Source organism: Diachasmimorpha longicaudata, chromosome 4 (assembly GCF_034640455.1).
Source record: "Diachasmimorpha longicaudata isolate KC_UGA_2023 chromosome 4, iyDiaLong2, whole genome shotgun sequence".
NCBI lineage: Eukaryota > Metazoa > Arthropoda > Insecta > Hymenoptera > Braconidae > Diachasmimorpha > Diachasmimorpha longicaudata.
Genome location: NC_087228.1, coordinates 11,281,914 through 11,306,785, shown reverse-complemented (window position 1 = coordinate 11,306,785; position 24,872 = coordinate 11,281,914). Strand labels below are relative to the sequence as shown.

Below are 24,872 nucleotides of genomic sequence, written 5' to 3'. Positions count from 1 at the left end.
CGTGGCATATTGGCTTTGGTTGTGACGTATTGAGAAAATAATTTACAATGCCAAAATACAGAATTAGTTTTCTAGGATTTCTCTGCACATTCGCTGCTGTTAGTGCCGGTGGGCCCACCCTGGTGCTCCTCGATAATCTTGCTATTAAGGAAACACACTCCATCTTCTTCAAATGGCTTCAAGGTATTGAAATATTTATCTTTCCCAACTTAACCTCTCCCACTGTGTAATAGGAGTTTTTGGGGATAATTATTATTGTGTTATTATTTAATAGTGACGAAAAAAATATCCATTTAATTGATTAATTAATCTACATTATTTTATTTTTCTTTTTGTTATTTTAACTTGTCATATTTCAGATCGCGATTACACTCTGACCTTCAAACTGGCAGATGACGCTAACTTGGTGCTCTCCAAATACGGCGAATTTCTGTACAAACATCTGATAATATTCGCACCATCAGTGGAAGAGTTTGGTGGAGCTCTGAATGTCGACACTGTAACAGATTTCATTGACGGAGGTGGCAATGTTCTAGTGGCGGGATCTTCTCAATCTGGAGATGTTCTGCGAGAGCTAGCTTCGGAAAATGGCTTTGAAGTCGATGAAGAAGGAGCAACAGTTATCGATCACCTCAATTACGATGTCAGTGACAGTGGTCACCACACAACGATCGTCGCAGACGCTGAGAATCTCATCAACGCCCCAGTCATCGTGGGGAGCAAAGATGTTGCTCCACTTCTTTACCAGGGAACTGGACTCATTGCTGATCCGGAGAATCCGCTAGTGCTCCGATTACTCACTGCTTCGAGCTCGGCCTACTCTTACAACTCTGATCAGCCTGTTAAAGAGTATCCTCACGCTGTAGGGAAAAACACTTTGTTGATTGCTGCATTGCAAGCAAGGAACAATGCTCGCGTACTTTTCTCGGGGTCTCTATTCTTCTTTAGTGACGAGGCCTTTACTAGCTCTGTTCAGAAAGCTCAAGGTAAAATTTAACTCGTGTGACATTCATATTTTTAATGCATTTATTAAATAACTTTTTGAAAGAGCTCGTTTAATTTGTATTTATTTTTTATTCAAAGCATGATGATGGTAAAATCATTACCAAGACGGTACAGTTAAGATAATTAGGCAATGTGTCTTATCCTTGGCATTAAATGAATTGTCATTGATTTCAGGTGGAAAAAAATACGAAAAATCAGGAAATGAAGCAGTAGCAAAAGCCATGACTCAATGGGTATTCAAAGAGAACGGTGTGATTCGTGTTTCCTCAGTAGATCATTACAGGATTGGTGAAGACAAGCCTCCAGCTGCCTATACAATCATGGAGGACGTCATTTACTCAATCACAGTTGAGAAACTCTCAGGTGATAAGTGGGTACCGTACGAAGCCAACGATCTACAACTCGAGTTTGTACGAATTGATCCATTCGTCAGGATGACGATGACACCCTCTGGTTATGGGAAGTACGAGGCACGATTCAAAATACCCGATGTCTACGGAGTTTATCAATTCAAGGTCGATTACAAGAGAATTGGCCTCACCCATTTGTACAGCACTACGCAAGTATCTGTACGACCTCTACAGCATACACAGTACGAACGTTTCATTCCAAGTGCATATCCATATTATGCTAGTGCCTTCTCCATGATGGCAGGCGTTTTTATTTTCTCTCTAGTATTTCTTCATTATAAAGACCCTCAAGTCAAACCCAAAGCCGAATGAAGGGATTAATTTTATACGTGTAGGAAGCATTGGAGGGAGAAAATGACAGGAGTAATGTGGTACTTTTGATTCTTAAAGGATTACCTTTCAAAACTTATTTGTTTTTTTTTTCCTATTATATAATTAATCTGAAATTATATGAGTTGATATTTGGAGTCTTTTATGAGTACGCATAATATTATATCAGATAGAAAAAAATATGGTGAATGTAAAAATGCAAAAAAAATCAATATAAGATTTGAAGGATAATTCACTTGGGCCTTACATATATATTTATAATTTAAATATTTGAATTGATATGATAAGTCCGTTCCCCTCGTTTGAGAATATTGAATGAAAAGTCCACTTTACTCCACTCAATCCGACTAAATACTAAAAAAAACGTGATACATTGTAATACATTGTCAAAAGAATGAGTTTATCACTTCAGTCTGTTTTTAATCTCTTCGCATAAACACAGTTCTCTATAAACAACTGGTTTTCATTTTTTTCCTATCTAATCTCTCCCAAAATATATACTTCCAGTATAAACAATTACAAAAATATTTCACGCAAATCTCAACATGAATTCTCTATAATTGAAGTTTGTGCAAATGTCCAGATTATTACTGGATCCAGCAATGCTTAGGATTTTCTGGGGAGTCTCACGATAGACAATACTGTAGACTGTATTGCTTGAGGTAGGTACCTTTGCAAGAATATCGGTTTGATAGCTGAGGTGATAAACGTGGGGCATTGCCCCTCCGGCGATTATTCGCTCTTCATAAATAGTGGCGACATGAATTCCTTCATCTGGAAGTTCGAAGATAGTCGCTGGTTCCATTGTTCTAAGGTGCCACAATGATAAACGTGGGCCACCCCCACACACCTAAAAAAATATGTCAAATAAATGACATATTTTTATCCATTTATTGAATACAAGAAATATCCGGAAAAATTTATAATTACCAGCCAATCTTCCGTAAAGTCAACTGCTCCTATCCATTTTCCCAATGTCGGTCTTGCTATTTTTTCAAATAGATATGGTTGGATGACATTTGTATTTTCATTTTTACGTAAATCCCAGACTCTCACTGAACCATCTTCACTCGTTGACACGAGTTGATTATTCCTAGGAATTTATTCGCATTAATTTATTCCTAAAGAAAACATCAAGCCTACGATTTGTAAGGACTTACAATAGGGCTAAGTTGTGAATATAATCGGTGTGTCCTTCGAATTTCCTGAGAATTTTCCCATGCTCCATATCAACAGCGTAAATTTTGTTATCACCGCAGCCAGCATAGAGTATATGATTTGGTTTTGAATAGGCCATATAATTAACATCAGGTTTCTCTGAAGTATCCCTGGAAGAAGTAAATGGCATTTAATCTACCGTTGTCTCTTAGAGACCAATGTAACCAATCGTCACCTGTCCACTGGCATTTGGACGGTCCATGACACTTTAATTTTCGATGCCTTATCCGATGTCAAAGTCTTCCAGTCCCAACCACTAATCTCACCGGCTGTGCCGGTTACTAAAAAATTGTCTGTTGTCACCATACTTTCGACGTGATGATCAGTATATGCTGGGATTTTGTACATGGGTCCTTGGAGATCATTGTCGTTCTCTTTAGTGGGTCCTAGGGCCTTTGGGATACTTAAAAAAAATTGACAATTAAACTGAATTTCTTTTCTGTTGGTCCGAAAAGGATCATTCTGAATACTTACTCAAATACCGAGATATCACCATAAATGTTGCTGCATATCAAAAATTTACCATTTGGCGAGAATGTCTGAGCTAATACTGTATTATACAGCAGTTTTTGTTTTTCGATGTTATCTTGCATTGTTGAAATATTTTTATTTTACAAGTAAGAACACGGAAGCATTAATCCAAACAATCCTTTGCCTAAACGTAAATAAACAACGCGATTTAAAGGTTATGTATGCGGCATCCAGATGGCACTGTCAATTCCCCATAAAAACTCGCAAAATTTCAAATAACTGTTTAGAAAGAATGTTTAACTGAATATTTGTATGTAGACAGCTGATAGGTGATTGTTTTTCTCCAAATAAAAGTTTATCGTTTGTACTGAGTGCAAAATGTTTCGTTAGTTTCGCATTTACTTCTCAACTGTGGTCTAGTAGAACTGCCTGTCTCCAAGGTGAGTTAGACTGATAATTCCCTAGAAAAGTGTCCAATGGCACGTCGATTTTTTCCCCCAGAACGATTCGAATTTCGACGCTGTCCACAGCCGTTAGCATTTCACGAAAACGTATGCCTCATAACAATAAGTTCAACATCAGCTGCCCTCCAACTTGAACAATTTCCCTTGTTATCTTCAAACAAGCGTTGAATATAATTTTATAAAAGTGCGCAAAGTAAAGGATTTAAGGTGACGAAAAAACACAGTAAGAATTTTTTTTCAATTTTCGTAATCAGTTGAAACTGAACAATTGACTTCTGACATCAGTTGGCAGAAAGACTCCTCAGTGTGAGACTGTCAATTCATCAGGTACGTCAATGAAAATTATATGGGCCTGAAATTGAGAAGTTCCTGACGGGACTAGGACATTTTTTTATGGCGTTACATTTATTTTTTATTCTAATATTTATCATTTATCCTTCACAGAGGTGATTGGTGTTGACAATTATGACCCCATCGAGAAAACATAAGTAGAAGTTCAGAATAATAATTTACACCCACGTCGCTAATTCAAAGGAGACAGAAGTCCGTGGCATTCTTGAGTGAAAAGAGCTCGCAGTAAGATGGAAAGTAATCTGAAATTTAATTCCCCCTACTCAGCCGATGCCCCCATGTGGTCAGATTTCGGTTCAAGTCCAAATGTCTCATCAGAGTACTTTGAGGTGCTCCACCCGGAGAACGAGACCCCATTTATAGAATTACCCGAGAAAATGCGACTGAATCGGTCTGACATCGACAGCTCGTCAGTTGTTACCATGCAGACAGGGTTCTTACTTCCTCCGGGCTCATCTCAGTCCAACTCAACGTTTATGGACGCCATCGACACAATAAATATGACTCCTGTCAAGGTAATTTCTCCAAAAGGAAAAAGTGGTCAGCCTAAGGTTGTCAAAGAGACAACAGTGGAAGATATTATGAACAACGTCATAGAGATTGCTTCGACAGTAACAAAACAAACACGTAGAGTTGGAAATTTGAATAAAACCCCCGGGGCACCCTCGCAGAAAACCCCAGAAAAATCTAAACGTATCACCCGTTCGATGCACCTGACAGAAGGAGTGAAGACTGAAACCTCATTGGCCCAAAATTCTGGATCAACTACTCGCCGAAGTGTGGCTGCTCAGAAGCTTTCGACTTCAACAAAGACAATCGAAGTTGTCGATTCATCTGTTAAAAATGAGGCTCGAGTTCCTCCTTCCAAAATCATAAGAACCCCCATTTTCAACTACAAGAAAACTCCTGTAATTGAAAGTCTTGAAGACATGAATGAGCTTGCCTCCACTAGACTTTCAACTCAACAGGTGGATACACATAAAACTTTAAAACCAGGGGTAAACGATAATGCTGCTCAGCAACAGCAGCAGCATATGAAAGATTGCAGCAAAATGACGACTTCAACTCTTGCCCCGAATCCTTCATTAACCGTGAGCATGAGTAAATTAAGGAAATCCGTATTAGCAAGCAACAATTCTAAACAGCAGATACCAGCTTCAACTGTCCTTAAACAAGTCCAGCCTCAGGAGGTGCCTCCCACAGTCCCATATCAGTCATCAGAGACAGGGCACCCGGAGGAAGATAACGACGAACATTACGAGGAGATCGAACAAGAGGGTTTCGAATCAGTTGGGCATTCTGATTATTACCCGGTCCATCGACGTCGAGTCATCGAAAAACGGAGGATGCGTGGCACGCAGCCTTCAGTCCTAACGAGCCACGCCAGAAGACGAAGCAGCATCATAAAGACTCATCGTACATCCAATCAATACGTGAGCCTCGCAGAGGCGATAAAGAAGTTTGAAAAAGGCACCCCGACTCGTTTCCACAGCGTGAGAGCCAAGGATTTAAAAGCGAAACCTCTGCAGGTGGTCAAACAGCAGGCATTGAAGACAACGATCCCTGTATCTCCAGCCCTGATGTCTAAGAATCGTGTTAGACGTCATGTCGTCCTGAGTCAAGCAGAACTAGAGGAGATTGAGTTACAGAAGATGAAGCAACATCAGATCCGTGCCAAGCCAGCCCCCACGAACATTCTCAAAGCGCCCCAGCCTCTGAAGAGCGTTCCAAAGAAGCCATTGACAGCCCAGAAGCCATTCCATTTGACCAAGCCCCAGAATTCAGCTCCAGCTAAACAAGGATCAACATCATCCCTATCGTCGGTGGCATCTGGACACCATGTTCAATTGAAAAAACCAGTGAAGAACATTGTACCAACTATAGTGAACTCTGACGGTGGTGTCACAATCGCAGAGACTCAAATAATACATTTTGGTATTCCTATTAGTGAAAAGAGTCAGGTAATTGGCTCAGCCAAGAAAAAGACCACTCGACCTTTGCCCTTCAATTTCGAGGCGCGCAACAAGCTGTTCACCACCAAGGAAGAAGAAAAGTTAAAAAAACTGCAGAGTAAGGAGGGGGAGAAAGTCAAAGTAGAGTTCCGCGCCAGACCAATGCCATTGACTACCAAAAAATATCCCCTTCAGCCGTCAAAGCAAGGGAAAGGGCAGGCTCAGAATCACACAGATGATGGACAAGACAAACACAAGGTGAAAATAAATCCGTTCAGCTTCGAAGCGAGAGACAAAGGGTTGATGAAGAAGAAGGAACAGCTTCAGAAGAAAATTGAAGAGGAGGAAAAGAAGGCACGGACATTCCACGCTAATCCAGCACCTCATTTCAAGCCTGTTCAGGTGAGAGGAAGATCGAGAGAGAATCACAAAATCGACAACAATAATCCTGGAACAATACGCATTAGATCAGCTGAAAGTCGCCAGACTGATGTGAAATTACAACCTCGGGGACGTTCTGTGGAGAATCTCAGAACACGGCCTCATGACAAGTCAAAGCACACTGAGAAGGTTCTAGGGTCTAAAAGCATGCTTCAAATACCCACTCCAACATATCAATTGTCCGGTGAGACAGATAATAATCAGGAAAACAGATCGCCCAATTGTCAGGCAGCGGTGTCCAGGGGAAAAATCCTCACTAAACCCAATATGCCTGTGCTCAAGCCAAAGCTGAAGAGTCTCCCTGCGGAGCTGCACAGCGACAAACGTGCCAGAATGCGCAAGGATTTTGATGACCAACTCAAGATGAAAGCCGCCTTAAAGGAAGAGAAGAGGAGGCGAGAGCAGGAAGAGCGATTGGCCAGAGAGCAACGGGAGATTAAGGAACTGCGGAAAAAGGCAGAGACGAAGGCTAGACCAATGCCAGTCTACAAACCAATGACTCTTATCAAATCAACCAAACAACTCACTACTCCAGAAAGTCCAGCGTGGGCCAAATCAAAGCATTGATTGATTATATATGTTATGTTTTTATTATGATATCCAAATTATTGATTAGTTTTTTTTTATTCATGTATCGCATGCCTCTGCTCGAGGGAATTTTCGTTCATACAGACGTGTAGATTGTGTTGAGGTCGTTTAATAATTGTATGAAAAATTGTTTGGAATATGAAAAATTTTGTCATCGGTTTAGTAAAAGGATGTCTGAAGGAGAGGAAGGGTTTGAATAAACATTTTCGAGGATAAAGAGGAACATTACATTGGGCAATTTATTTTGTTATTTGTATGAAAAGCATTAAACCAGTATTTCTTAGGGCCACCTTTTTGTTTCAATAATAAATAGAAATTATTCAACCTAAATTATACAAATTGATTCTCTGCCAATTGTTGTCGAATAAATGAAATGATTGCTTTCGTTAATATTAAACCTTATTACCCTCCCTTTCCCCTTTTTCCTTTTAGAAATTTCGGTTATGGCAATTGTTTTCATCTCCAGCATCATTCTATTATTCTTTCCTTTCTAATGTGATTTGATTATGATTAATTTATTATGCCACATCTAAACAGTTCTTTCAATTACAGAAAAAAAAAACAAATAAAAAATATAATGACTATACTTTTGACAGATGTGTTGACAGTGCTCATTGGTGTTATTCAAAATAGGCCTATTTTACAATAAATATTAAATTCCATTGCACATTTAAAATGATTTCTCGTACAAAATACTGATCATAATATAATATCATTTGTACTGGTTGTCGTATAAGTACATAACATTCAATCGCGTCATTGTTGCAGAACGATCAGTAAAGAACCAATGTTTATCTTTTCTAGTGCAGTTGTTTTTAAAATTGTTGAAAAAAAAGATCTCCATCAAGTTTGTTTTTTTTTTTCTAATTCATTATATATCAACAGTTGAAAAAGTGCTAGCCGAACTAATCATATAAAATTGTAAAGAACTTGGTAGTGAAATTCAGTCGGTGTTCGATTTTTTATGTGTGTATTTTTTAATTGACACTATTGGCTTCAGTGGCTGGAATACTCTCAATTCACGATAAAAAATCTAATCGTTCTAAAGAAAACAGCAGCATCCCACTGGTGCCGTTAAAGAATGCATGAAAAAACCCTTACGATGTGGTGGTTAATAGTTTGGACGATGCCAGAGTATGATATTAATGTACAAATGAATGAAAATCAAATAAATACATCTAATGGTATCTTCTGGTCCAAGTTAGTAGACCATAATTTTTTCGTGTTTCGTTTTCATTCTCATTATGATTTATCATCTATCACCTTAATTGATGCGGTTGGTTGTGGCATATGAAAACTAAAAGTCTTATCCTTTATTCTTAATAGAACTGTCACGTCAGAGCTCCTTCAACAGAGCAGACTTGGCGTTTTTCAATTTATCCAGACGTCGCTGGAGGTGAGAATTTGCTGTCTCTAATTCCTCAACACGACCCTGTGATTCCCTTACCTGGAAAATATTATTTCAAGTAAGAGGATGAACAAGTGTTTGACAGTGAGACAAAATATTAATTTCCGTCGAATGAATTTGCTCACTTCTCTTTGCAGTTTGCGCTTTTCAACCTTGAGCTCGTCCTCTGCTTTCTCTGAGGTTTCGGCCGCTGATTTGTAACGAATAACTTGACTCTCTAGCCTTGCCACTGTTGCTTGCAACGTGGACATGTCTTGCTCTGCTTTCTGCAGTTTGAATTTGTAATCAGCGAGTAGTTTATTGGCTTCGCGTTGGACATCCTCAGAATCGGCTAGACCTTGAGGGCGAATCATTAAGGATTTGTTTACATTTGAATTATCAATCGGAGGATAAGTTAGATGGAATAAAAACTTTCTATTAAACATGATACCGCCAATGGTAATAGTAAACTCACCTAATATCGACCCGGAGGATCTTTCCGATCTGTTTCGACTCTTTGCCTCCTCCAAGTCTAATCTTAAATGTCTTATTTCATCCTGTAATTCCTTCTTCTCGGATGCGAACTTTCTCAATCGAACATCTGAAAAAAGAATTATTTTTTCAACAAATAATTCACTAAATGAATTCATCTATTGAAAGAGCAACATTGAATAATGATTTTTCTCGTACCTAAGGAACCCTCCCCAGCATTTTGCAGCAACTCAGCAGCCTCCGTACTGACTAGCACTCGCTTCCTGTTGATTCCATTCATCCCACCTGTCTCCTCTCCCTCGCTCCCCTCATCCTCAACTATAACTAGCCCATTATCCTGTATAAGTGTATCCCTCTCCAACAACTGAGCCCTGCAGAGCTCCAATTCCTCTTTTAACCGTTGATTAACACGTTTTAGCTGTTCAGACTCCCTATTTTTTTCTCTGAGCTCACGCCGCAAAGTCGCCGATGATTCCTCCAACTCTTCTAATTTGTCTTTCAACAGCTCAACTTGATAAGAGTATGAAGATTTTTCATTATCAAGTTGAGCATTCGCAATCATGGCTTTTCTGAACTTCTCCTCAAACTCTTTTAACTCTAGTCTTATGTCTCGGTTGAGACCTGCGTCCTCCAGGGAGTCCTCGGAGGATCTTCGACTTGATTGAAAATTGTTTGAATTTGTGAGGAGACGTGATGTCCTGATTGGATCTGGCGTGACCCTCATAGTTCTTCCATCGGAAGTGCACATGTCATAGACCCTATCAGCATTCTCCTCAGCCTCTTTCTGCTGTCTTTCCAACTCTCTCATTCGAATTTCTCTAGCTTCTGCTCTCGCTTGCCTTCTCGCCGCCAATCGCGCCTCTGCCTGTAAAAGCCAGCAAAATAATCCTCTAAGTAATAGCTAAAGAGTCCATTCCTTCCGTCGACACAATACCCTGCATTCATCAACACTTGATCGAATACAAGTTGAGCCTGAAATTTATTTCGATCACGTCCACCTGGTAACTGTAATCATTCCCCAGTCACATACTGATGGGTTTGTCCTTTTTTTTATTACAATTTCCCACGATAATTTAACCTCAGAGTCAAATTGCAAATCTTGGCATATTAAATAAAGAGAGATTTGTTAATTCCTACTGAACAGTGACTGTACCTCCTTGGCTATTTGGTCGAGAGCCTGATCCTCGGCCGAATGTCTGGTGGCGGTACGCCTCCGTCCCGCAACCGTGGACTCCATTATGTCCTTATTATACCTTATCTTATCAATTTTTCCTTTAAAGTAGGATGCCCACCAGTTTTGCACGTATCACCCTAAACTCTGTGCCCTCACAGAGTGCTACACCACCACACTAAGGACAAAGACAAATGATAAATGATAAATCAAGCATGATTATTATCTGATCCTGTTAGTTTTAATAAAAATGTTATGGACGAGACAGGGAACGAATAACTCTAGAAATAATGGAATGTTTTTTTCATTTGGAAATATTTGTGAACTCGATTTTTGAAGCTAAAAACTTTCTCTTTTAGAAGCAAAACATTAGACTAAAGGGCTAAATTGAACTGAGTCGTTTATACAGCTATTTATTTCGATTATTTCATTCCACTAGAACAATAACTGTCAACTTAATTAGCTGATCCAGGCGGTGATGAAGTTTATTGACGAGCTCAAGGCCATGACAAGAGTGTTCATAATAGCCACTCATAGGTGTTGAGTTAACAACAACACAGATGATGATAAAGTTGCATTGAAAAAAAAATGTAAATCAAGAAAACCCATGGTGTCTTGAGCAGAGGTAGGCTCACGAAGATAAGAAGGAAAGACAAAAATAAATGGGGCATGTATAACATAAAAATGCAGGGGACAGGCGTAGGAATAATTGATATTTACTCCTAGTTTATCGTCATAATCGTGAAAAGAGAATAAATTTCTGAACAAGTACATTAGTGAATAAATTCAGATACACGTAGCACACGCACACCCACATGATACGACATCTGAGCGATATGAGGTACATACATGCATACATGAGTCACATAAAAAAAAGTAGAAAAGAGAGAAAAAAAATAGGATTTTTCGAGACGTATTCGGTTACACTGCGATAAATAAATGAACTCACAGTTGAAGTTGATAATGTATCAGCCGGCAGTTGAACGCATAGTCAATTCACTTTGATATTTAGTCCCAAAGGTGGTAAAAATAAACCCCGAACCCTATAAATACTATCAATGGAAATTGGATGACTTGTTCTTCTTCCTCAACCTCGATGACCATCTGTAGAGTGAAAATGTATTAATTTAAATCGAGTCAAATGACTTTGCCCAAATGTCTTGATGAAATATCATCACTTTCTTAGTTGAGGTGAAACGCGCACCCGTTACGGCCGTTATATTATTATTTTAGAGACACAGTATCACGATCCAAGTTCGTGAAATCGCACACGAATACGGTGCAAGATCCATTTTTCGATCGAGTAACTGGACAGTGTCTCGTCTCTAGACACACACTGCTGTATTTACGCACACTGACGTGCGTGCACCATACATTCTTGGAAATGTGAACGTAAGAGAGGTAGGGTGTATCTGGGGACATTCGAGGAATAGCTTTGGCAACAGTTTTCCATTTTGTAGGTTAAGGGAGTTCAAATAGTAACTAAACCTAACTTGGAATAAATAAAATGAATATGATATTTGGAGGAAAGGACCCTACCCTTTCATTCTTTATTCAATGACAGTATCATGGATTAATTATCGATCACTCAGTAGACGTTTTTTCTATTTTTTTCTTTAAAGTTAATTTTTCAATAGTTGAAAATAAATAATAACATCAAATAATCTTATGCTCTATGAACTTTTCATAGTCTTACTACAAATTATAAAGTAAAGCAGAAACTGGTTGATAATTCATTGTATCATTCCAGCGGTTTTTCTTCGGTTCGTGGACACTGCGAGCACTGGAAACAAAGCATACTTTAATTATAATTTACACAATTATCAATTATGAAAAAGGCTTACCTTTATAAGCTTAGAAATACTGGAACAAGATGAATGGGCAAAATGTCCACAATCCAATTGCTCCTTATTTGTAATCGAAGATAGAATGGGAATTTCACACACTATGCACGTTTGTGTTGATGTTGGCAAGCAATTTTGACACTGGAAGAATAAATTAACGAATTGTCTTACTAGGCCGATAAATGTAATAATTAACTCAATTATTAATCAGTTGATTGATAACTAATTAGGCTAAGAGAAAATAAATTTGAGATTATGAAAAATTGATGAAAAGTCATCATAACAAGATTGAACCTGCATAATATCGTCATAATGCTCCTTGCATTCAGAATGGGCGAAATGTCCACAACTTAGCTGTGTGCTAAGAGCATGTGTGAGAGTAGCTGAGCAATAGCAGCATTTTATCCTCCTGTGAGTTAATCTGGAATAATATTCGAGGATAATAGGTGTTTTAGAAAAATTCGTAAGCAATTCATACCCATCAACAGGTGGAACTTGATTATCAGGCAATTCAGTACCATCAACTTCACCACAAATTGGGCACCGCTATCAATAACATGTCAGCAATTAAAACCAATCTTAATGTGAAGAGTAGGCAAATTTTATTCAATTTAACATTCTACGTACCACGTAAAACATTCCCTCATTATCTCTGTTGTCCAGGAGTCGGTCAGCATAACACGATCGGTGAAACTGATGCCCACAAACCATTGCATGTGTATTACGACGTATTCTTTGCCCACAAATAGGACATGTTAAATTTCCTCTGCTTGCAATTCGTGGAGGGGAGCTCCTAATAAAAATGACAAACAACAGATATGTAATTCTCAAATGATATAGGATAAGGTCAGTTTCAAAGCATTACCGTCTGCAAGGGTTTTCACAATGACGACGTTCTCGATATTGTTGAAACGCATAACCACTGATTGCTAAGATAACCCCAATTGCAAAGACCCCTACAGTTGTCCAGGGGGATATCATATTCAGAATAGCAGAGAATTTTCACAGAATAACAGGCTAAAAATTAATGTACCCTCCCTTCTTTGTCTGCTTCATAGAGCCCCGGAAATCCCCGCAGTATTATAGATATTCTTATATGCATCAATTGTATGAAAAAATTCTCATAATATAAATGTCAATCGGGAATATTTACCCAATTGTCAATTCTTTAATACAGCCATTACAATAGTCTCCTTGCAAAGTATTTATGTAGACCTGACGTATTGTTTGTTTTTATTATAGCAGCAAACATAAGAAATGTCGCCCTATACTTATCGATTGAGGTTAAGAATATGATTACCAACAGTCGAGTTAATAGATAACTCTTGACATAACCTCGAAAGTGTCTGATCGTTGTTCAAAAATAAACAGTTCAGTATATGGCACTTTGTTGATAAAAAAAACTAACAATAAATTGGAAAATGAGTGTAGTTATAGAAACGACAATCGGTGATTTTACTGTTGATTTATTCACTGAAGAACGACCGCAGAGTAAGTCTATAGACCATTGAAAAATATTTTCGTTAATGATCTTCCAGATTGGAGATTCGAGTTCCAAAATTCTTACAACACGTTTTTAGTGATTTGTGTATTAGTTTATAACAACCTTTAATTTTTCAAGTGAAGAAAACCTACATAATAAATGACATAATTTTTTTCAGCATGTCGAAACTTTCTCAAACTGTGCAAAATAAAGTACTACAACTGGCACTTGTTCCACACAGTCCAGAGTAACTTCATAGCACAAACGGGTGATCCAACGGGTACCGGTAAGGGTGGCGAAAGTGTCTACGGTATGATCCTGGGTGAGGAGGCCCGTTATTACGAGGCTGAGCGAATGCCAAAAATAAAGCACAATAGAGTGGGTCTGTTATCGATGGTAAACTGCGGTGACAACATGCTGGGCTCCCAGTTTTTCATTACTCTAGATCGAGATCTGCAGTCCCTGGACGGCGAGCACTGCATTTTTGGTGAGATAGTCGAGGGTCTGGAGGTTATCCTAAAGTTCAATGATACAATCTGCGACGGTGATCATCGGCCCTATCAGGACATTCGCATCTCCCACACAGTAATTCTTGAAGACCCCTACGACGATCCTGAGAATTTGCCAGTACCAGATCGAAGCCCGGAGCCAACGAAGGAGGTCCTGATGAGCGACAGAATTGGTGCTGACGAGGTGCTCGACGACACTGCTGGTATGTCCATAGAGGAAATCATGGAAATGCGGAGGGACAAGGAAGCTAAAGCTGCTGCAACGATTCTTGAGATCGTTGGTGATATACCTGACGCTGATATCGCACCTCCTGAGAACGTTTTATTTGTCTGCAAGCTCAATCCAGTGACCAATGATGACGATTTGGAGATAATCTTCAGCAGATTTGGGAAAATTATCGGCTGCGAGGTGATCAGGGACCGTCAGAGTGGCGACTCGTTGCAGTATGCGTTCATTGAATTTGCTGAGCGCAAGAGCTGCGAAGACGCCTACTTCAAAATGGATAACGTACTTATCGATGATCGTCGCATTCACGTGGACTTTTCCCAGTCTGTATCGAAGATGCGGTGGAAGGGAAAAGGAAAAGGATTTCTTTATAATGAGGAGCAGAAGAATAGCTCTGATACTCGTGTGAGAGATGGTCGAGGGATGAGTTTTGAGAAAAAGACGGGGGGAGGTGAGAGGCAGTCATATGGTAACGGAAATAGAGATGGAAATTCATACGAGAGCGGTAGAACTCACAAACACGATCAAACGAGGGAGAGAAATCGAGGGGACGACTGTTACGAGAATAATAAGCATAGCAAGGATTATCGAAGACATGGTCAATCTAATAGACGAGATACGGAACCCAGTAGGACCCGAAATAGAAGCAGGAGTAGGAATAGGAGTGGTGATGAGAGAGATCGTTTAGCTTATACAGATAATAGCAATCGACGTCGAGAACGAACAGACTACCGAGATAAGGATAAAGAAAGGAGGAGGAGAAAAGATAAAAAACGAGAGGAAGAGAAGAAATCAAGGGATTACAGTAGATCGAGGAAGGATAAGAAGAAGCGATCGAGGGATACATCGACCGAAAAATACCAGAGAAAGAAAAAATAATGTAGTAAAATAGATAAGTATACACAAATTGAAATTCTCTTGTATATAGGGGTGATGAGAGGATGTTCCAATTAATATTGATTAATGGAACGCGAATAAAAAAAAGGAAATTGAAAATTCATGGAAGTTTATTAGTGTGTTAATGTGTTGGCCTTGCATTTTTATGTGAGAGAAAAAAAAGGGTTTTGTTTTCGCGTTTTCTTCACATCTCACAGTTGTCTTGGCATTCAGAGGATCCACAAAAACAGATCAAAACTTCCTCCAGCCTCTAAATTGGATTTTGGCGAAAGTCCATTTCCCTCAAAAAAAAAAATCAAAGAGATTTTGCAAACTAGATAATTGTCGATAAGTGCACAGATAGAATATAATCATTTATTATTCTTCTCTTCACGCACTCCACAATAATTTACAATTGTTATAATGATACTCGAGCAAAAAAGAATTCTCTGAATTTTCTGATTTTTTCATTCGGAAATTCTACCTGCGAAACAACCAATTAATCCTCAGTTGGTCATTAAAAACGATGGATTCCATATCCTTATTGACAAACTCATAAAGTATTTTCCGCAATCTAAGTCTTCCAACACCTTCTCATTGATTTTTCATCCGCGTAACATTTATTTTCAATATTTAATTCACATTTAGCCGAGTCGCTTATTTTACAACTCAATTATAACACCAAAATGATATCCATCAAGCCTACGATTGCACACTCGATAGTAATAATTTTCACATTTTATTAATGAAAGTGCTGCAAAGAAAAACTCAATTGTTCACGCCCTTGATACTACACAAGTGTTCATAACGTAATCCAACATAAACACATGACTATAAAAGACGAGACTGGCATTTTTACATCTGTCTTTAAATTCTTATTGATTATTTTGGAAAAAAATTGACTCATTGCGAAGCTGATATGTCACGAGTCAGATTAATGTGCACCGACAATTCCAACGAATTTACGAAAACCAGCCATTTCCATAATCGTAAGGGAACAAAAAGTACATAGCTTTTGCACGTGCATACAGCGATTTCTAGTATTGATCTACACTCCATTAAAAAAATATAATTCGACAGAATTTTGTAGATAAATAAATTCACACTTTATACATCAGAATTCTCCCTCATAAGAGATTCGGTGATCTATTAAAAAAATATTATTCAAACCTACTTTGAAAATAGTATTAGTATCGTATGTTTTTTATTTATTCATTTTTCATTATTCATCAATTGAAAATTTTAGACGTATCAGTGCAGTCGGGAAATTATTTGTTCAATATTCACTGCATATTTTCCATCGTCAATATCGTCTCACGAAAATTTCCATTACGTTGGGTAATTGTTTATCGAACTGTGATTAGAAGCAATAGACTTGTCATTGCTTCGTTTGATTAATCTCTCACCTAAACAATCGATTCTTCAATATTTTCACTCAACAATGTTGATAGCGCAGTCGGCAATTGTCTAATTGGACATAAATTTGCAAAAAATAATCTTACTCATAATTTTCCAATTCCATGCATAAAAGTGTAAACGAATTGTCGATTACCAATGGTAACATAAATCAAGTTTCAGTGCTTCACATTTAATTCATAGAGCACACTGACTTACATACGTCTAGTATAATCTGTATTATTACTTATCCCTTTACTTGGATAAGATGAATAAACAAATATATTTTTTAATTTATAATAATTTGCGCTTTGTTAATTCGGCCGTATACATATGACACTCAATAGCGAAACTGCCAATCGAATTACACTGCACCATACACTTTTAAGGGGAGACGACTACACGGAAAAAAATATTCCATTAAAGTTAGCAATCTCCTCCCTAATTTCTGCCCGAAATATTTTTCTAGGACATTTCATGGAACCGTCTCGTAATTTTCCTGAATATTGAAATTTTTGCCTCCATTATTTATCCATTTATAGATTTATACACAATCGATATTCAACGTGCCTTCTCCGTAACCCTCGAATGTACCAATATTTTCCTTCATTTTTGCATATTTTTCCACGGTAAGTCTTCTTTTGTTTCGCATATCGACATATAATAAATTTAACAATTATACATAATATCAGTCACACGACACGCGAGTAAAATGACCAGCAAGCAGTTGGCGTGAAATTGCGATTCAGAGAAAATCGGCAACTGCCATCGAGTTAGCACCTCATTTTGTTCAATTAACTTTAATAATGATACATTAAATACGGTTTTATAAATATATAATAATTATTTCAGCCAAGTGATCATCACACACAGCACAGATGGCAAAAGCCATATCACGACTTCCAGTACTGTTAAAATTCTTTTTTTTTTCACATTTTTCTCTTTTTCGGTTTTTATAGGTTTTTTTTTATTATTTTGTAACTCGTAGGAGTTTACGAGTGAGAATATCTTGAGCGTTGCAAAATTATATTTTACATGCTTGTAAATAGGCGATTCTTGTGGTATCACTGAAGAATTAAAGATACAAAGCTGTCTTGTCTGATTATACACTCAACTACAATTGAGGAAAAATTTAAAGACTCGTTGGAATTACAGCGATATAAAACAGTGAAACAACATTCATATGCGTCTCTTATCTTGTCATTTTTGTGGTAATAGAATTTTTTCCCCGGACGAGAATGAGTTATGAAAGCGATGAAATTTATTAATAATTAAATAACTATAGACATAAGAGTTTGACTTGAATAATGGAAAGCAATAACATTGAATATTTTTTTTTCCTTTGGCCAATTCCATATATTTTCACATATTCCGTAATACTATGAATTTTACGCTTTACGATGTTTTGGTTTCCAAGATTAAGGCCATTGATCAGTTGAATTAATATTGATAAGTTTTTCGGGGGAAAAAATTTGAAAACCGATCATTGTTGTGCATATACTGTCGGTAAATAATCTTGATCACTCGTCATGAAGGTAATATATTGGAGCTAGCGTATACTATTTGCCCGGTAGTTATAAATCCTATCAACCTAGCCTGGATTTAAAGGAAGACATAGCATTAAAAAATATACTTGGCAATAGGAAATATCGGAAATGTGAAAAGAAATCATGAATCCCTCCAGTTTCATGGTGATTCCATTACTTTGGCTAAATCATTATCACACATAATTGACAGTCAGACAAACATTCTCATGATTATTTCTATGTAATAGAAAAATAAAAAAAAATACTGAGCGAGTTTCGTCTTACGTCTTCTAAAAGCAGGAAGTAGACACGGTTGTAGAGTTTTACATATCTCCCATTATTTTTCGGTACGTAGTTGTTCATAAAAGCCAAATAGAGACCTATTTGTTACTTTCTTAGTTATGCCAATGGTAAGCTAGAGAATCGCTAATATTACAAAGCTCTTCACTGATAAACCAATAATTTACCAACAGACCAAAATAACAATAATTTCATATTTATCTCTAGTCCTGCATTTCAAAATACGCCTCTTCGTACCCTCGTATTTCCCACGTTGAAAAGGAAAGAATGTTTTCAAGTATATGTTTACTTCTATCAAGAAAGTTGTCGCCTTTAAACTATCAAGATAAAATATCTCAAACTGAGAACTAATTTCACATTAAGAACTTTTATAGTTCTCCACAATGATTTCGTGTCGAAAATAATTGCGTTGAAAAGATCAATTATAATGAAAAATTTACGACAAAACAATTCGACAATAAAAAAATCTGCCAGAGCGGCGCAACTATTCTACAAAAAAAAAAATCCAGGCTGCGACTTTCTTGATGTATTGTTTTTGTCAGGGTGCAATTCAATCCCACGTCCTCATGGGACTAACTGGTACGGTAAAATGTATCGACTTGGATCATTAATTATCTATCTAATGAAAGGGAATACGAAAAATTGAATTTCCAATGCTAAAAGAGAAGTAAAAATTTTTAATTACAATTAAATCTTAATGAATATTGAGAGGAATGAAATATAAGAAGATGAAAATGTCGAATTAAGATACCAGATAGTCTTCAATATTCACAATAATCCATATTAAGATTCATCAATAGAATTAGTACAATAAACGTTGGGGTAGATTCGGATATCCCTGAGGCTGCGAATTCATCATCTGTGAGAAATTGACAATATCGTTGAGACTACGACCGTTGTAGGTATCATATCCCTAAAAACATATTAATTTTCCCTGATATTGAATATGCTCATTAAATCTAGTATGCACATGTTTAACATAATTCTACACTAGGAAGCTGTCGCGGATGCTAATCACATTTTAATGAGTATTTAGAATATTCATTGGATGATATAACGACCCTTGAATTTATTTCAATTAAAATGATGTTATTACGAGAAAAGTTTTCATCCCCGATTTTTTATTATGAACTTTTATAAATCCTGTAGAGCATTCTAACTCACCTGTGATCGCTTTCGTGACACCATGAAGCGCTTCTCTGGAGGATAATAACTGTTGTGAGGATACATAGTACGGTACTGCGTCGATTCATACGGTGAGTTATCGTAAGCCGCATACTGATTGCCATATTGTTCGTAAGAATTTATAGGGTGTGTTCGGGGAATTCCAATGTCAGATGGAGACATTTCTGGTGCAAGATTGAAGCGATGGGGTGCGTAAACCGGTCCCTCCAACCACCCACCTAATGGCGATGAAAAAAAAAACAAACGCTCACAATGACAGAATCTCCTCGAGTAGTTAATGATAAAAAAAATAATGAAAAGAGTTCTTACTCCTTGGATCCTCGTCTTCCAGTCCGATCACATTGCTGTCGTCCTCGATATTCTCGTACTCGTCGTGCCCGTAGCCCCTCCAATTTCTGAAGGTAATGACATTATTAGTCAGCAAGAAATGCAGATAAGGAGATGCTCGTGGGACATTTAATCACGATTTACCTCGGTCTTGGTCCATTTTCCCAGAAAGATATAAGTGCCAGCAGATCCTCCCGATCTAAGGCGCGTTTATATCTGGGCTCCTGGTAGAGAGGCAGGCTGAAAATAAGAGAGCGGTTGCTGGGACAAAATGGACACTTTATACATCCCCTTCTCATGCTCATAATGTCGCAAACATCAGGTACAGCTGCTGCCAAATGATCATGACAATAACCATTAAATTGGTTGAGCGGATTCTAGAAACATTGGAGCTTCTGCCTCTGCAGAAATCGTAATAGGGTTCCCTCCAAGTAAAACTGATGGGATTTACCCATCAGTAGGAGAATGAATGTACACTTGCTACGGTTACAATATATGTAGGTATAAAAGCTCCAGTCAGTTGATATCGTTATCCGGGAAAGCCTGGCGACTCGCCAAAACTACCCACACCTCCCCCCTCCTAAGCCTCCCTGCATCATCTCTGTGACCCAGTTTCCCTGGAGCCTTCATTCAGCTTTTGGTCTCGGGCCGGCCCATCCCTCTTTCTCCTTCACTCGTTTCATTATATCGCATCTCTTGCGTCACAAGTATCGAACGGTACCGTGGTTCACTAGCGGCGTACACAGACAGACGCTTGAATATACATATATTTTGAATGTTCTACAGATTCCGATAAACGAAAGCCGCAGATGGAAATTTTGTTTGCTTTATTACTATAGCTATCGATTATGATTCAGTGGCTATTGCAATGAGCATGTATTTTCAATTAACCGTTTAACTCCATTCCAATGGAGCCGGTATGATTGAATGATTAAAGTTTGAGCTTGCAAGTGCAAACTCGGAGGGCGACTGATAGCGGTGTCTATTGTTAGTTCGTATTGACCCATCGCCGATGTCACCCTGTTCAATATGCATGAGGCTGTCTCATCATGTCTCACTCCCCCCTCAAATATTTCTTTCTTTATGATTTATTTTATAAATAATTGCCGAATCTGGGGAAAGATGGGCCGAAATTTATAGAAACAAATTAATCAATGGGGAAACCAACGAGTGGAAAGATAACAAGGGGATAGTTGACCAATCGTTGTGAAAATACCATCGGAGGGTGGAATGACGATAGCGGAAAGGCGGAGACGAGGGCTAAAGAGATCGATCAATGTTCGCCCCTTGGACAGTCAATCTACAGGTGGTGAACTCGAAGGGTTTTGCTTTGATGTTACCCCTACCACTGCCTACTCCAGCGCTCAATATCCATTAATTTATCAAGTTTTTTTATTGGTAAAATAATGATTCATCCTTTTCAACTCACCTTCGTTTCGCCTGAACAAATGAGTGCGGGGAACTCTGGACAATGGGCAGAGATGATGCAGCCGTGGATGATGGTGATACAGTTGTTGGACGTGCTGGTGGGCCAGATGTTGAAACGCCAGTATTTTTCGATTCCGATCGCTTACGACGATCCTCATCGAGGCCGAAGTACCTCGCGTACGGTGGCATGTCCCAGTTTCTCGGCAAATCGTCACCAACTTCATTCATCATGACTTTTCCATAACTTTTGGGAACCAAAATAATAAATATTGAGGGACGGTAAATAAATTCAATAGGAAATTTCCTCGATAAACTCACTCATAATTTTTCTCGTACGGTGCAAGTCTTTCACCATCGAAAATCGAAACACTGGGTTGTTTAGCGTGACTGAAAGTCTCGTCCTCTGCCAAGGCAGCTTTCACGTCTTCGAGCCCCGATGTTCCGAGAGTTCCTGCATCATATCACCAATATTGCTCTTATATTTTTAACACAAGAATTATCGACGAAAGTAATTAATGAATTTTCTTTTAACCCAATCGCATGCAAGGGTAAGTATCATGGCCAATGTAAACATGTACGAAAATAATAAAGTCCTTCGGGAGGAGAATAAATGAACTCACTTTTCTCTGCAGTGGGGGCGAATACATTGGACGCAGCTGTATTTTCAATCCGACGATTCTGCTGATTACCGAACATGAGGACCTCCTGGGCTCTCTTCACTTTAGGTCTCATTACTTGATCAGTTTGAGACGCGTCCTGCACTAATCCACTTGGCACGGAATCTACATACACTACTGCTATCCCGAGGGCGATTATTTGCACCCAATTGAAGAACATCTATTGACAAACCATAAATTTCACCTCCCAACAAATAGTTATACGTATATTTATTTTTATTTTTTATATCAATTAATTTTCATTGTGATTGTTGATTGAACTATTCATCATTAGCCATAGGAATATTGACTCATGTGAGCTCATAAATGCCATTAGTTCGGTAAAAATGAACTGGAGAGAGGGATTTAGAACAGTATTGCAGATGTGACCAAGAGATCAGACACTTGTTGCCAGCGAGCGGGACCAAACAGTATTTAATGACAACTGTTCGGACTACAAACGCAATTATATAGCCCAAGACCAAAATAAATAAATAAAACAAATTGAGAATATTGAAATCAATAAACTTATTTGCCTTCATCTAGCCGCTTGAGCAAAGAAAAAAATCCAATCCTCAAAAGTCACGTTAAATAATAAGGAGATATGATAATGGGTATGTGCTTACCTTGTTTTAACTTTTAACTGCAGTCGCGATAACTTTTCCCTTTCGGTATACAGTTTTATTGTTGAGTGCTCCTCTGGAGTTGTAGAGTAGAGCGGGAATCCTTCTCCCACGGCGGACAACCTAGAAGTGAGCCAACACCTCACTACGAAAGCACGTCCCGGATAGCAATGGGGATGCTAAGGGGGGTAAAACGAGAGACGAAAAGTGTGTAGGTGGATACGGTCGATCAACCATCCCTACTCTGACAACAGTATCCCCACCAGGATTCCTTTTCAGAGAAAATCCTTCATCAACCCTCTCCAGCTTTTTTGTTTTCCCTCCGAGAAAAGATATTTTTAGTTGAATCTGGCTCGTGAATAATTATTTGAATATTTGGAAATTTATAAGTAAATTACTTACAAAATACCATGGAAAAATTGGTATTGATATTGGAGATATTTGAATATGGGATAGGGGGAGGGGGGGATATTTATTAAATTAATAAATTAGTATTCTCATCTGAACCATAATTTGTTTGTCATAAATAAATTTCGCTATCCCTGAATTATGATGTCTAAAAGTATTAATTCTTTAAAGATGGCCCAGATTTTCTGAAATCACTGGCGAGTAAAATCCGAGAGTTCACCTGTAGTTGTTAAAAAAAAACAATTTGATCCGACGCAATCTCCTTGTCTATGTTTTTCCCTACCGCATGGGAACTACCCTCTCACCTATACCACCCCCGTAGTGAACCGAACACCCACGTGATTCAAGCACAAGCTGAACGCCCACGTCGGCACCGCCCTGCTCATGTTGCCCGAGAACAATATGAGAATAGTTTCTCGATGAATGTTAAAATTCTATTTTCCTCACCTAACTCACGTTTCTCCATCATTCTTCTTCTTGTGCTTATTCTTATATATATATGTCTTATTTTGAATGGATAATTAATTTATTAGTTGCCATGGTTTCAACGACGAAGGATTATTGCGTAAGAGGTAAAAAACACACAACAATACTTGTTTGAGAACGTCAACGGATGAACAGCTGCGTCAGCTTTGATGATACCTCATAAAGAAATAGCCGGACGCATGAATTCTTGATCAGCAGGAGTTCCAAGAGGAAATGTCACATGTGATCGCAGGAAAGGGGCCTCAAGCATTTTCATATTTCATTTAATTCTGTATCCTGGCAGTGTCAGCGATAGCCAATGTTGGCCAACCCCAGTGAGTTTGTGCTCTGTGTCCTGGAAATGCGTGGGCGCGAGAGCTTAAGCGAAAATAGGGGAGAGCTGGGATGACGAGAAATAGAGGGGATGAAGTCAGAGGGTGGACGAGTCACCATTGACGTCAGCCGCTAGTCACCAATTCAGCTGGAGATCGCCGCGTGGTTTTGATACTAACAAACACTGAAGGAGAACGAGGAGAAAGCACAACGGCAACGTGGTGGGGTTGGTCGATGCTCGGAGGGGTGCACTTGCTGAAGAAAGTACGTGGGTAGATGAGTTTCAGCGACGGGGACGTGCCCTCGAGGCCAACGGCAGACACTTCATTTATGAAGGCTTTGACAAGCTTCATCAGCAATGATTCTGTGCGAAAAATATAACTTTTGAATGAAGCACTCAATGGAAACATCCTATTTGTCATGTGAACATTAAAAGAGATATATTTTTTTTATATCAATAACCATTGGGTAGTATGCTTCAATTTGACCAGAAAACTATTATATTTTACAACAAACCCATCTTGACAAATTAAACAGACCCATGGGCGTTGTAGTTAAAAATCCTTTGCTCGTGAACTCATTAAAATTTCAGAAATGTCGAAACAAAACAGTTCGCGTAATAACGTATTTGCGAATCACTCCCTAGGGGACTTACAATCTCGATGTCTCGTCCTTACTGCAATTTCCCCGGGGAATCTAGGAATTCCGAGATTCGGTCCATTTCCTGGCTGAATAGAGACGACTGTGCTCTGATATTTTTCGTATAGGAGAGAATAAAAATGCCTTTTAGCTGGTGAACATGACCCTAATTGGGACCAATTAAAGCTCTGCTTACGAACTCAATCCCCTTTTTTTTAATGACATTAACAAGATTCTTAAAATCCTGAAATTTCGTTGTAATAATTTAAACGATATTTTTTTATATTGCAAACCATTGAATCGAGACGATTTGAAAGGGCCCACACCACAATCTACTAATCGATCCTATGTTGCTGCGTAGTAGAGACT

General features: G+C 38.4%; 7 protein-coding genes across 11 annotated transcripts; 3 read left to right on the top strand and 4 right to left on the bottom strand.

Annotated features, from left to right (window-relative positions):
* Positions 1 to 14: 14 nt before the first annotated feature.
* Positions 15 to 3,868, bottom strand: LOC135161130 (THO complex subunit 6). Its single transcript, XM_064118432.1, has 5 exons — positions 3,438 to 3,868; positions 3,139 to 3,366; positions 2,906 to 3,073; positions 2,676 to 2,838; positions 15 to 2,595 (listed from the first exon to the last, which is right to left on the bottom strand). Exons 1-5 carry the CDS (start codon positions 3,554 to 3,556, stop codon positions 2,275 to 2,277), a joined length of 999 nt encoding a protein of 332 aa, XP_063974502.1. The 5' UTR covers positions 3,557 to 3,868; the 3' UTR covers positions 15 to 2,274.
* LOC135161121 (dolichyl-diphosphooligosaccharide--protein glycosyltransferase 48 kDa subunit) lies at positions 46 to 2,201 on the top strand. The gene is made up of 3 exons (XM_064118417.1): positions 46 to 183; positions 360 to 986; positions 1,180 to 2,201. The coding sequence occupies exons 1-3, from the start codon at positions 48 to 50 to the stop codon at positions 1,725 to 1,727; spliced, it is 1,311 nt and encodes a 436-aa protein (XP_063974487.1). The 5' UTR covers positions 46 to 47; the 3' UTR covers positions 1,728 to 2,201.
* An 89-nt stretch (positions 3,869 to 3,957) lies between the features above and the next one.
* LOC135161793 (targeting protein for Xklp2 homolog) lies at positions 3,958 to 7,808 on the top strand. 2 transcript variants are annotated; one of them, XM_064119707.1, is made up of 2 exons: positions 3,958 to 4,225; positions 4,343 to 7,808. In XM_064119707.1, the coding sequence occupies exon 2, from the start codon at positions 4,480 to 4,482 to the stop codon at positions 7,207 to 7,209; it is 2,730 nt and encodes a 909-aa protein (XP_063975777.1). In that variant the 5' UTR covers positions 3,958 to 4,225; positions 4,343 to 4,479; the 3' UTR covers positions 7,210 to 7,808. The 2 variants fall into 2 exon arrangements, with proteins under 2 accessions (XP_063975777.1, XP_063975778.1); XM_064119708.1 differs by having other exon boundaries at positions 3,965 to 4,121.
* On the bottom strand, positions 7,444 to 11,638 carry LOC135161122 (leucine-rich repeat flightless-interacting protein 2). 3 transcript variants are annotated; one of them, XM_064118419.1, is made up of 7 exons: positions 11,485 to 11,638; positions 11,230 to 11,384; positions 10,263 to 10,458; positions 9,308 to 9,974; positions 9,093 to 9,218; positions 8,764 to 8,975; positions 7,444 to 8,677 (listed from the first exon to the last, which is right to left on the bottom strand). In XM_064118419.1, exons 3-7 carry the CDS (start codon positions 10,344 to 10,346, stop codon positions 8,567 to 8,569), a joined length of 1,200 nt encoding a protein of 399 aa, XP_063974489.1. In that variant the 5' UTR covers positions 10,347 to 10,458; positions 11,230 to 11,384; positions 11,485 to 11,638; the 3' UTR covers positions 7,444 to 8,566. The 3 variants fall into 3 exon arrangements, with proteins under 3 accessions (XP_063974489.1, XP_063974488.1, XP_063974490.1); XM_064118418.1 differs by having other exon boundaries at positions 11,459 to 11,624; XM_064118420.1 differs by lacking the exon at positions 10,263 to 10,458 and having other exon boundaries at positions 11,230 to 11,625.
* A 154-nt stretch (positions 11,639 to 11,792) lies between these two features.
* On the bottom strand, positions 11,793 to 13,318 carry LOC135161141 (uncharacterized). 2 transcript variants are annotated; one of them, XM_064118451.1, is made up of 6 exons: positions 12,990 to 13,318; positions 12,752 to 12,917; positions 12,603 to 12,670; positions 12,419 to 12,545; positions 12,125 to 12,265; positions 11,793 to 12,079 (listed from the first exon to the last, which is right to left on the bottom strand). In XM_064118451.1, exons 1-6 carry the CDS (start codon positions 13,103 to 13,105, stop codon positions 12,014 to 12,016), a joined length of 684 nt encoding a protein of 227 aa, XP_063974521.1. In that variant the 5' UTR covers positions 13,106 to 13,318; the 3' UTR covers positions 11,793 to 12,013. The 2 variants fall into 2 exon arrangements, with proteins under 2 accessions (XP_063974521.1, XP_063974522.1); XM_064118452.1 differs by having other exon boundaries at positions 11,793 to 12,063; positions 12,990 to 13,308.
* Positions 13,319 to 13,402: 84 nt separating this feature from the next.
* Positions 13,403 to 15,338, top strand: LOC135161119 (peptidyl-prolyl cis-trans isomerase sig-7). Its single transcript, XM_064118412.1, has 2 exons — positions 13,403 to 13,615; positions 13,786 to 15,338. Exons 1-2 carry the CDS (start codon positions 13,546 to 13,548, stop codon positions 15,219 to 15,221), a joined length of 1,506 nt encoding a protein of 501 aa, XP_063974482.1. The 5' UTR covers positions 13,403 to 13,545; the 3' UTR covers positions 15,222 to 15,338.
* Positions 15,339 to 15,571: 233 nt separating this feature from the next.
* LOC135161124 (prohormone-2-like) lies at positions 15,572 to 22,825 on the bottom strand. Its single transcript, XM_064118423.1, has 8 exons — positions 22,662 to 22,825; positions 22,000 to 22,216; positions 21,698 to 21,830; positions 21,381 to 21,623; positions 20,096 to 20,191; positions 19,934 to 20,019; positions 19,604 to 19,842; positions 15,572 to 19,352 (listed from the first exon to the last, which is right to left on the bottom strand). The coding sequence occupies exons 2-8, from the start codon at positions 22,214 to 22,216 to the stop codon at positions 19,242 to 19,244; spliced, it is 1,125 nt and encodes a 374-aa protein (XP_063974493.1). The 5' UTR covers positions 22,662 to 22,825; the 3' UTR covers positions 15,572 to 19,241.
* Between the last annotated feature and the right edge of the window lie 2,047 nt (positions 22,826 to 24,872).

Coding starts and splice junctions, on each gene's coding strand:
- LOC135161121 (XM_064118417.1), top strand. CDS start 48: ATGCCAAAATACAGAATTAGTTTTCTAGGATTTCTCTGCACATTCGCT. Junction 184..359: donor CTTCTTCAAATGGCTTCAAG/GTATTGAAATAT, acceptor GTCATATTTCAG/ATCGCGATTACACTCTGACC. Junction 987..1,179: donor CTCTGTTCAGAAAGCTCAAG/GTAAAATTTAAC, acceptor CATTGATTTCAG/GTGGAAAAAAATACGAAAAA.
- LOC135161130 (XM_064118432.1), bottom strand. CDS start 3,556: ATGCAAGATAACATCGAAAAACAAAAACTGCTGTATAATACAGTATTA. Junction 3,367..3,437: donor GGTGATATCTCGGTATTTGA/GTAAGTATTCAG, acceptor ATTTTTTTTAAG/TATCCCAAAGGCCCTAGGAC. Junction 3,074..3,138: donor GTCCAAATGCCAGTGGACAG/GTGACGATTGGT, acceptor TACTTCTTCCAG/GGATACTTCAGAGAAACCTG.
- LOC135161793 (XM_064119707.1), top strand. CDS start 4,480: ATGGAAAGTAATCTGAAATTTAATTCCCCCTACTCAGCCGATGCCCCC.
- LOC135161122 (XM_064118419.1), bottom strand. CDS start 10,346: ATGGAGTCCACGGTTGCGGGACGGAGGCGTACCGCCACCAGACATTCG. Junction 9,219..9,307: donor TGCTGGGGAGGGTTCCTTAG/GTACGAGAAAAA, acceptor TTCTTTTTTCAG/ATGTTCGATTGAGAAAGTTC. Junction 8,976..9,092: donor ATCCTCCGGGTCGATATTAG/GTGAGTTTACTA, acceptor TTCGCCCTCAAG/GTCTAGCCGATTCTGAGGAT.
- LOC135161141 (XM_064118451.1), bottom strand. CDS start 13,105: ATGATATCCCCCTGGACAACTGTAGGGGTCTTTGCAATTGGGGTTATC. Junction 12,546..12,602: donor CAAGTTCCACCTGTTGATGG/GTATGAATTGCT, acceptor ATATTATTCCAG/ATTAACTCACAGGAGGATAA. Junction 12,080..12,124: donor GTATTTCTAAGCTTATAAAG/GTAAGCCTTTTT, acceptor TTATAATTAAAG/TATGCTTTGTTTCCAGTGCT.
- LOC135161119 (XM_064118412.1), top strand. CDS start 13,546: ATGAGTGTAGTTATAGAAACGACAATCGGTGATTTTACTGTTGATTTA. Junction 13,616..13,785: donor CACTGAAGAACGACCGCAGA/GTAAGTCTATAG, acceptor AATTTTTTTCAG/CATGTCGAAACTTTCTCAAA.
- LOC135161124 (XM_064118423.1), bottom strand. CDS start 22,216: ATGTTCTTCAATTGGGTGCAAATAATCGCCCTCGGGATAGCAGTAGTG. Junction 21,624..21,697: donor CCGTACGAGAAAAATTATGA/GTGAGTTTATCG, acceptor GGTTCCCAAAAG/TTATGGAAAAGTCATGATGA. Junction 20,192..21,380: donor TTTGTTCAGGCGAAACGAAG/GTGAGTTGAAAA, acceptor TCTTATTTTCAG/CCTGCCTCTCTACCAGGAGC.